The 10,985-nt window shown below is 54.2% G+C and overlaps 1 protein-coding gene across 1 annotated transcript; it reads right to left on the reverse strand.

The window, feature by feature from the left end:
* Window positions 1-484: 484 nt before the first annotated feature.
* RAB29 (RAB29, member RAS oncogene family) lies at window positions 485-9,615 on the reverse strand. Its single transcript, XM_074564431.1, has 5 exons — window positions 9,478-9,615; window positions 7,824-7,895; window positions 5,909-6,090; window positions 4,640-4,761; window positions 485-3,961 (listed from the first exon to the last, which is right to left on the reverse strand). The coding sequence occupies exons 1-5, from the start codon at window positions 9,599-9,601 to the stop codon at window positions 3,844-3,846; spliced, it is 618 nt and encodes a 205-aa protein (XP_074420532.1). The 5' UTR covers window positions 9,602-9,615; the 3' UTR covers window positions 485-3,843.
* Between the last annotated feature and the right edge of the window lie 1,370 nt (window positions 9,616-10,985).

Raw genomic sequence — 10,985 nt, forward strand, 5'->3', positions numbered from 1 at the left:
TGTCTCCTTTGGAATTACTGCCATTTTTCTGATCAATTCAAATGTGCCCCGTCCTTCGTGCAAGTCAATACTCATGAAAATCAAGCTGATCGGGAAAGAAAGAGGGGCATTCAGAGCGACCGCCTGCCCGCGTAGCCAGCCCCAAAATACACTCTGTGAATTAATGAGCCATAAGGAGGAAGGCGTATTAACAAACCACCACATCAAGGAATTCTTTTCTTTCTCCTCTTAGCTGGATATATTGGATTAAAAGCCACTACGACTGCGAAAGTTTTGCATGCTTACATCCCGCTTGTAGGTCAGTAAGACGACAATAATTGAGACAGGAAGATGTTTCAGTGAAAAGGATCTAATCTGTTTTGCTGGCAGTTCACGCCGTACGCTTTATACATACCCCATTACCGACAGCAAGACTGGTTCTAGTTTGAACTTGTGAACCCCGTTGTTAGGACTGTTGAGACAGGAAAACAACAACAACAACTACTACACAAGCAATGTTAAACTTTTATTGCAAACTTTTGCAATACTGCATTAGTTACGGATTGATACGGAGGAAACCTCCCAGCAGTTTCTTCTCTTTATAGTAACATGATAATACTGCAACTTTACAGTAATCAGAAACCTGTCTCTAAAATACTTCTGCGTAACTGCAAGCAATTAAAAAAAAAAAAAGGCTAAGTTTTGATATTGCTGACTTATTTCTGAACTACAGTCTGCCTTCCTGATTTCCAATTCTATTGCAGTGCAAATTTCCTGCTATGTGGCCCCACAGTGCGCTGGCATCAACATACAAAATGCACCATTCAACTTCGTGTGGTTTTGAGTCCCGTGACCACAAATTAAAATTATAGGAATGAGAAGCAACACCACGTGGAAGAGTGAAATAGGTACAGTTGGCCCAGAGTCACACAGAAGGTACAAAGTCAAAGCAGGCACTGCAGGAAGGAAAATCTTCATTTGATGAAACGCCTTCATTTTCAGACCAGGTCATTCCTGACGAAGGCACCAGTGAAGCATCACAGTAAGGATGAGGCTTTTCTGATTCACAGGTGAAAGATTCTAGTTTTCATCGGTCTGTGTGAACAAGACTTCTCTTTGTTTAAAATATTTCTTCGAAACTGCTTCACTCAAGTTGCCTTTTCCCTTTCAGTTGTTTTAAAAACAGGAATTATTTCAGCTAGCACGAGCTGGGCACAATCCATTTCACAGGCGACCGCCCTCCACACCCGGCCTGTCCCAGCAAAGAGCGGGTTTGGACGGGGCTTTTGAATCAGTTTGTTTTACCAGGACTAAACCAAGGGGGTTCTTTTATTATTTTGTTTTGCTTTTTTAAGCATCTTGTGTGCCACAGAGCAAGCTCAGAAAAAAAAACACACACATCTGCGGAGGGAGGTCGTTTTCCTGTCTGGTTGGGTTTTTCTACCGATCTCAAGCAACGACTCAGGCTCGGGTTTTTGACACGCGTCTCCTGTGTCTACTAAGATGTTAACAAGCAGTAAGCAGTGTGGAAAAAACCTCCCCAGGGCATACACCGGTACCGGAAACCACTGGGCAGAACAGAAATTATGTGTAATAGAAGAAAAAACTCCAAAGATCTTCCTTTGGCTTTTTGCTTGTTTCTGAGAGGCACTTATGAAAAAAAGAGGTCTGGATGAAGAGGTCCAGACGCCAAAGGGGCACTGGGACATGCAAAAGGTAGGAAGATGCTTTCCCGCCAGATGCGTGGCCCAGCAGCGAAAGAGGAATTAGACATTGTCCTTTCAGTGCCGAGCTCTTACGGACTGGAGTCATTTGTTGGTCCTGGGCAGAGGTTTTCACCGCCTGCCTCGGCTTCTCCATCCATAAGGAGCTCTTTGCTGAAAGGCTTTGAGGGGCACATACAGAAATCAATAAATAACACATGAATCTTAACGGTTGCGTGACAGATCCTTAAAAAAATTAGACCCTTCTCCCCACGCTCCATAAAGAACTAGAAATAGTTACAGGATTAAAAAAAAATATTTTTTTTTCTTTTTCTTTAACACAATATTTAGGAAGTAAAATTCAACAAGACGGTTCCATTTTCCTGCTAACCAGTTCTACGCATTTCACGAGCTTCTACAGTGGATCCAATGGCACAGAAAAGGGTATATCTAAGCACCTACAAAACCAAATTTGGCAATATTTGCACAACAGAATCCTAGCCCAGACATTTTAGCTTTTAATTAAAATAGTGGAACACAACACTTGTTCTAAATTTCATAGCCCTTACTGTTTACTTATCGATCCTTTTCAACTCCAGAGAATGAAAACTCAGAATTTTCTGTGCTTAGTGAAGGCAATCAGTTCCTGTTCTTACCACCTTCTCCCTCCACAGATTGTATAAAGTAAGAAAAGGCAGACAGAAGGGACACAGAGAAAAGCAGTCCTAATTCAGTAGGAATCAGGACAAACCAATTTACAGCCCTGTTTTCAAATTAAACTACTCCAGAAGGGAAAAATGTCCCTGAAGACCACTCGTTCAAATCCTAAAAGACGGGCAAGCTGGTTCTACAGCATGGCAGGCTTATATCAAATGCACACAACGCTATGTAACTCCAGCCCTAGAGAGTGAGCTTCCTGTGAACTCTGCTGAGAGAATTATCATCTCGTGTGCTTTTGCCCATTTTTTGTTGTTGTTGTTGGCACGACCCGTTCTCAACAAGCAGTACCTGGGGATACGCGGGGGAAAGCGGGCATCGAAAGGCCCGCAGGCAGTGGTTCTTTTCATTTCCTTTCATCCTGCAAACCCCTCTCTTCTGCGTCCCCCCGGCATCACTAAAACCCGCGGGTGGGCTTTCACAGCCCTGCCTGCCTGCACCATCCCCGCTCCCAAATTCACCCATCGCTACGGGATCATTGTGGGAAGGCAATTCAGCGGCAATTGCAAAGCTGTTGGAGATGGGAGGATACAGGGTGTTCTAAAAGTGAAAAGGACCGTTGTTCTGTCGTACAAAGGAGTTTACAACCTATTCCTCACTCGGCTCTCGGTGCCCTAATAACGTGGCAGCAAGAACAGACAGGATTGTGCTAGCCAGAGGAAGAGCGAGGAGGAACAAACAGAAGGCAACTGGGCAATTCTTGGCCAAAAATTGAGGTCTCTGCTGTTAAGCCCCACAGTCAGTGCACAGGAAAGCCAGGGCCGCGCCACACCACGTCTCAAATTCACGCTGGGAATGCTACAGGTCTGGGCACGTGGGACACCGTGCTGATCCGCAGCCGGCTTTACATCGTAAGGACAGCGAGTGGCAACGAGGAGATGTGCTGGTCTCTCCAGGACGCGTAAGCAGAGGTACGGAGCTCCAGAGCACGAAGGAAGGACTTTGCTGCAATCCCACGGTGGGAATCCGCAGGCGCAGAGAGACCGACCGCTTGGGAAGTCACCGCTTCGGGCTGGGGCCGCTGCGTACGGTGGGTGCAGGCGGCGGGGAATAAATGTGCAACAATACCAAAAATATACCTTCGACATCCTTTGCCCTGCCTGAAACAGGCCATCACATGTCAGAAGGTGAAGTGCTCAAAATTTAAAAAAAAAATGAATCCAAGCCACGTGCTTGAACACGGGCCGTGCTACGTCACTGGCAGCGGAGCTTCCAGTTGCTGCTACGCTGGAAGGAAGAGGAATCTTCTCACTCCTCTCTTCTTTCCGATCCTCACTCCAAGTCATTGCAGCAACGCTCTGCTGAGAACGAGCAGGCACTAAACAGAAGACAGTTCATGATCGTGTAAAAAAAAAAAACAAACCAAAAACCAGTAACAGCCAGTTTAGGAAAAAAGTGATGATAATAATAAAGGACATTGCTGCGGAAGGTGTAGTCAGTGCATCTAACAGCAAGCCCAGCCTGGCGGGGACGTCTCTTTTATGTGAATGTAATCCCCGCTCCCGGCAGCAGAGGAACTTCCATCGCCAGTGGACGAGGACATCATCTTTTCGATCAGGACTCTGGAAGACAAACATATGTGAGTTTGCTTGGGGGTTTTTTTTGGTTTTGTTTTTGTTTTTTAAACCAGCAGCATTGGGCCACACAGTTTCTCAGCGGTACAAAGAAGAAATCGCAGTTCATTCTAGAAGGACACAAAACTCTGCAACTTTAAGGACCAAACAGTCAGGTTAAGGAACCCCAGAGCCCTGCCAAGAGCAGCACTGCCACTACCCGGCAGCATCAGGGGACTCTGCAGAGAGCGGATAATTACCAACCTACCGCAACCACCTCCCCTCGGTCCAGTTTAGGACTGGGACACAGCACCCGGCTGCCCAGCCTCGCCACCGGCTGTGAATACCCAGCCTGAGACCTTTCAGAAAAGGCCAAATTCTCCGTCAAAGGACCGGTGCATCACAAAAGAATTCCTAATATCTTTGCAGAAGAAATCTCATCCTGCTGGTAGAGGCCAGAAAAAGCATCCCTGGTATCGTTCAAGGAATTTCTGTTTCCAAAAGCATGTCAGAGCTTAACCAAGGAGAGGAAAAGTTGTGACCTTTCAGAATGCAGTTTCCCTTCGGGAGATTTACTTGCACATTATTGCTGCTATTTGTTACTTAACTGACAGCATCGCCCCTCACCTCAAAGACGTCTGAAAGAGGGAGTTAGCTCCCAGATGTGTCACCCGTCACCGTGCCTACCTCATGGACTCGTTAATATTCTTGTTTTCCTTGACAGACGTCTCCACCCAGCCAGAAAAGCCATTTTCTTTGCTGAACCGATCCACTTCGTCTCTTGTCACTGCCCACGGGGAAAGGTCGCACTGTAAAGCAAGAATTGGTCGTTTTAAGTCTAGCCTTTTAATTTTTAAGCTGGGAGGGGAATTCCACCCCCCCTCGGCCATTTACTGCCTGTGTGCAGGCAGGAGGCAGGCAGCAGGCAGGCAGGACGCAGCTCAGCCCTTCGCGTCTCCCAGATGGGGAGCTGATAGAGGTCTCCGGGCAAGGTTCTCAATGGGATGTTGCAAGCAGCAGTACGTTTATCTCATCTGAGATACCGCCACACCTCAGCCAAGCACGCGTGGAATGGAGGTTCATCCTGCACGGGACAAGAAACCCTTGTCGCCCATCCAAAATCTGCCCGGCCTCCCGCAGCTCGGGAGCGTTCCCGGTGCGGTGGCACCGTGGCGGCCGCGCTGATGCCCAGGGGACGCAGGACGAGGCAGTGACAGAAGCTGTCCCACAACAGCTTGTACCAGCGCGTACACTCACACAGATTCCCCTAATGCCGGCAAAACCGACACCTTAAAACAGCTACTGAGGTAAAGCATTACTGGCGGAGAACTGGAGAAGAAAAGCCGCTCTCCTGCCCACCCATCACGCTTTTGAGTCATCTCCGGTTTTAGGCTCTCTCAAACTGGGCAAGTCTCAAACTGAACCTGGAAGGGGCTGCTGAGCCAACGCTGGCACGTGAAGAACATAAAGGTAGTTTGTAAATGAAAGAAAAATAGGTCATTAAAAGACAGCAACCAATCTACACGGTGGAACCCGACACTGCGTCCAAATGAAAAGTAACTCCCTCCGGCAGCTCCGAACAGAAACTTCACCTGCAGCGTCATCCCCAACCTGCCCAGGCTGCTGCAAGTTAGAGGCCAAAATAGGAAAAGAAAAACTTTATAATCTTGGAGCTACAGAGCTCGAGCTCCGACGGTACGGCAGAAGGCACTGCAGTCCGAGGGAAGGGCAGCTGTTAACGCCTCCTTGGTGCCACCCAGGCGTCGAGTCCTACCAGTGTCCTGGCTAAGGAGAATCCTTGCTAGAGAAAGAAAATTCAAGAGTTAACGAAAGGCCTTAAAAAGGCCACAGGCTACGGGACAGCTCTGGGCAAGGCTTAGTGCTAAAGGGGTCTCCTTCCAGTTTGCACTCCCGTACGGACACACGGACACACGGAGCCCCTCTAGAGCTGCTCACCTTGTTGGCCAGCAGCAGGCAAGGCACGGGGCTCCCGTCGGGCAGCATGAGTTTGCTGTCCAGGTCCTGCTTCCACTTCTGGCTGTTGCTGAACGTGCTGACGTTGGTGACATCGAACATGATGACGCAGGCTGACGCCTCCCGGTAGTACAGCCGGGTCATGGACGTGAAGCGTTCCTGCCCTGCAGGACCAAAAGGGAAAAAAAGAAAATCCACCACCCCAGAGTTACCATTCTTAGATTTGTTCATGCGAGTAACACGTACATCATTTTCTCAGCTGACACGAACAACCCCCACCTAAATCATGAGGAAATACGGGCACTGAGCTGCGTCCCGCCCGGGGTACCTCGGGATGCAGCCACAGACCTGGAACAAACTGGGCAGCTCTTAATCCTGACCCAGACACCCAGATGTCCCAGAAATATTTGCGTTTCTCCCGGTGTCACCATTGAAATTGAGCGTCCCCGATCACACTTTCACTCCCCGCCGAGCAGAGTCCCACCAGCAGCAGGGTGGCCTGGCCACCACCAGCTCCAGAGGGACCGTGCCACCAGCATGGCCTCGTGCTGCAGCGTTCCAGCCCAGGCTCTCCAGGGAGCAAAAATCGATACTAAGAGAAACCATCACAACTCACACACACTGTTATTACTGCTTACAGCTCACGGCCTGCCTCCACTACCAAAAACTGCAGCCACTATCCAGCTGCGTGGTTTGATGGTGGTCGTGTAGACAGGGACACACCACGGAGTGTCCTCACCGGGACACACCACGGAGTGTTCTCACCGCATCCCACGGGTCCGCAGCAGGGTGAAAAACAGCTTTTCTGACACCGCAGAGATTTCACCGTGGGCTCCCCTGCAGCCCCGGAGCCGGTCACCAGGCTTTCGCCCTGAAGCCATCGAGATCTGAGCAGCTTGAGTCACCTCAAAGCTCCCGGCCATCTCCGCAGCCCTCCGGGGACTGTCGGTGCCTGCAACCCCCGCTGCTCGGGGCACGGCAAGAGCACCGTGGGCAACGTGGCCCCTCCACTTTCCAGATCTTAAATGCCTTTTCGGGGCCGAAACTGAAATCAGTCTCTTGCTGCAATCCTCTTGCTGCAAACTTCTCCTTCCTGTTCTCTTTTTAAGGATCCCAGACACACGCCTCTGAGCAGTGAAACCGGAGGAAACCACAGCCCTGTTTTCCTCACCCCTTTAGATCCAGAGGTGCCATTTTAGAGACGCTACCGCTCCGGCCTGTCCTCGGTCTTCTGCTGACGGGGACACACAGGAACCCCATTTCTCCGTGGGAGCGGGTGCTTCCCGCTCCCCTTCACCCCACCTAACGCTGTCCCCCGGAGCGTGCCCCGCTCCCGGCCACCCCGGGGGCACCCACGGCCTCCTCTGCCCACAAGGGCTCCCGAGGGATCCGCCAGCTCCGCTTGCACAGGGCACCCAGCAGCCGGGTCACAATTCCCAATCCCGACAGCCAGGTCACAACTCCCCAGCCCCATTCCCGATCCCAGCAGCGTGAGGTCAGCGGAGCTGCTCCAGCCTCAGACACAAGGATCAGGCCAGAAATCAGGATTTTAAGAGGAAAGCTCGGAGCTGAGAAGTCCCACATCCAGCTACAAACCAGCCTGTTTCCCCGTTCGCTCTGTTCTGGCTTTGGAATCGCAAAGAAAGGCTCAATAGGGTTTATCATCTGCGCCGCTGTGTTCTTTGCAGATGGGCTTTTGATTCAATATTGAAATTAGTACTGCAGACTGGAGACAGCACTGCAAACCAGAGCAGTCCTGCCCCTTGGATCCACAGGCTTTGAGGATTTATTTTTGTAGCAGACTCCTACTGAAAGAAAGAAAGGAAAAAAAAAAGAAAAAGGGCCAAGCCACTGAGAGCTTTAGATTCTGCTCCTGAGCAGCTGCGTGTGACCATACCTGCGATGTCCCAGAGCTGAAGTCGTACTGTCTCCGATTCCGACCACTGGACCACCTTCAGAGCAAAATCCACTAGAGAATTCCACAAAAAAAGAAAGGAAACCTCATTAGTGGCATTCTGCACCGTGGGGCTTGTTCCTCAGCAGCCTCTCACCGTTTCCCAGCGCAGGCTTCAGCATCTCGTCCCTCCCCGGGATGTGGCGCTGGGCTTGTCCCTTCCTCAACTTCAGATTAGAGAGTTAATTAACACAACGAACGGCGCAGCGATCCTCCCCGTCTCACAACGCCCGTCCCAGGCTGCTGAAGGCCTCCCGAGCGGCGGCAGAGATGCTGCTCTGCAGTTCCTTGGGAAGGAGGGTGGCAAGGTGGAATTTTAAGGTGGAATTTTTCCAGCCAGGGCAGCGCTGGCTGGACCCTGCTCCCCCAAATCGCGGGGCTTTTCAAAATCCCAGCAGGGTCTGTAACTGCTGCCCGCTTGCAGCAGTGAGATGGGACGCCCCTTCTGATCCCTGGAGCTGGAACACCCGCACTAGTGACACCAACTGAGAGCTAAGGAAGCAGAAATTAAAACAGTCCGGAGTAAGAATTCCTCTTGCACGTAACCCTGAACAACCACAGGCAAACAAACGGATACTGGAAACCTTATTGCTTGGAGACCCCAACTCTAAATCCAGTAAAATGCTGGATTTGCTGCTGTTGCCCGTCTCTGCTCTGCGCTGCTTGAGCCCTTCAGCTCCACGGAGCCCCGTGTCCCCCTCGCACCCAGCGCTTTCCACATGCCACATCCCAGCTGAACCCAGGAGCAGAAAGGAAACCGCTGCCTTTTCCCCAGATTACGACGCGTCAGGTTTTCACTGCAGGGGGAAAACCGTCCAGCCACGCGGCCGGCCGTGCTCAGCGGGGCTGGAACTTACCGACGCCAAGAATGAATTAAAAAAAAAAAAAAAAAAGTGAAAAAAGAAAACCATCTGCAGCTCTTACTGCTGGGAGCCACAGCGCGGGCACAGCCCAAGCACTCTGCCCCGTGGGATGTGGATTTTTGACGTTCATCCCCTCTCCATTCACGAATAAGAAGATTTAAGCGGCCGTGCTCTGCCCCCACTAGTTTGGGTCCTCTGGGAGATTTACTGAGTAAAGCCTTGGCACCTCCCGCTCCTCGTAGTTATTCATTTACACTGATGTTAAACAAAGAATAACCCATCCCGCGTAATCTTGTTCCCGGCCTCCTTGTTACAAAGCTGTTGTTTCCCCCATCATCTTTCCAGGGCCCTGCCGAGACTTCAGCGGTAGTTTCGTGCTGTTAAATGTGGAAAGAGCGCTGCTCTTGGCTTTGCCAGGGAGAGCTGGGGCTGTAACCTCCAACTCTTCGGGTTAAAGCTCCGGGGGGCGGCTGTTCCCGGGGGAGGAGGGATGGGGCACCCCGAGCCTGTCGCCGGGAGGGACAGAAGCCACCGGGGTGTCACCGAGGAGGGGCTGCGAGCGCAGCAGGAGCCGCCAAACGCAGCAGCTTTCACAAATTCTTCCTTCCCTGTCCGGAGGGGAGGAGGGGGGCGAGCTCCCACGAGGACCCCCGAGCGGGGGGGAGTTTCACCGCGATAACCGCAGGAGCTCCCGGCCCTTCTGAGCCCCGGCGGCGCCGCGGGGCCGGACTCACCGCCCACCGTGGACTTGTAGTGCCGGTTGAAGCTGTCGTTGGCGTAGCGCTGCACCAGCGACGTCTTGCCCACCGTGGCGTCCCCGACCACCAGCACCTTGAACATTCGATCGCGCTGCCCCATCCCGGCCCCGGCCCCGGCCCCGGCCCCGGCCCCGGCCCCGGCCCGGTCATGTGAGGGTCAGGTGGAGGCAGCGGCGGAACCGCTGCGGGCAACGGGGCTGCCGGGACCTGTAGTCCGCCCTGCCCCGCACCCCCGGGCTCTGCTCCTGCACCCCCAGACCATGCCCCCTGCACCCCCAGACGCTGCCTTCTGCAACCCCTGCACCCCCGGACCCGGCCCCCTGCACCCCTGCACCCCCAGGCTCTGCCTCCCGCACCCCTCGACCTGGCCCCCTGCACCCCCAGGCTCTGCCCCATGCACCCCCGGACCCTGCCCTCTGCACCCCTGCACCCCCAGGCTCTGCCTCCCGCACCCCTCGACCTGGCCCCCTGCACCCCCAGGCTCTGCCCCATGCACCCCCGGACCCTGCCCTCTGCACCCCTGCACCCCCAGGCTCTGCCCCATGCACCCCCGGACCCTGCCCTCTGCACCCCTGCACCCCCAGGCTCTGCCCCATGCACCCCCGGACCCTGCCCTCTGCACCCCTGCACCCCCAGGCTCTGCCCCATGCACCCCCGGACCCTGCCCTCTGCACCCCTGCACCCCCAGGCTCTGCCCCATGCACCCCCGGACCCTGCCCTCTGCACCCCTGCACCCCCAGGCTCTGCCCCATGCACCCCCGGACCCTGCCCTCTGCACCCCTGCACCCCCAGGCTCTGCCCCATGCACCCCCGGACCCTGCCCTCTGCACCCCTGCACCCCCAGGCTCTGCCCCATGCACCCCCGGACCCTGCCCTCTGCACCCCTGCACCCCCAGGCTCTGCCCCATGCACCCCCAGACCCTCTTCTATGCATCCCCGCAACCTCAGGCTCTGCCCTCTGCACCCCTGTACCCCCAGACCCTGCCCCCTGCATCACTGCACCCCCAGACCTTGTCCCCTGTACCCCCAGACCCTGCCTTCTGCAAGCCCTGGACCCTGCCCTCTGCACCCCTGCACCCCCAGGCTCTGCCCCATGCACCCCCGGACCCTGCCCTCTGCACCCCTGCACCCCCAGGCTCTGCCTCCCGCACCCCTCGACCTGGCCCCCTGCACCCCCAGGCTCTGCCCCCTGCACCCCCGGACCCTGCCCTCTGCACCCCCGCACCCCCAGGCTCTGCCCCATGCACCCCCAGACCCTCTTCTATGCATCCCCATAACCTCAGGCTCTGCCCTCTGCACCCCTGTACCCCCAGACCCTGCCCCCTGCATCACTGCACCCCCAGACCTTGTCCCCTGTACCCCCAGACCCTGCCTTCTGCAAGCCCTGGACCCTGCCCTCTGCACCCCTGCACCCCCAGGCTCTGCCCCATGCACCCCCAGACCCTCCTCTATGCATCCCCGCACCCTCAGGCTCTGCCCCCTGC

The sequence above is a fragment of the Larus michahellis genome, chromosome 21 (assembly GCF_964199755.1).
Source record: "Larus michahellis chromosome 21, bLarMic1.1, whole genome shotgun sequence".
Taxonomy (NCBI): Eukaryota; Metazoa; Chordata; class Aves; order Charadriiformes; family Laridae; genus Larus; species Larus michahellis.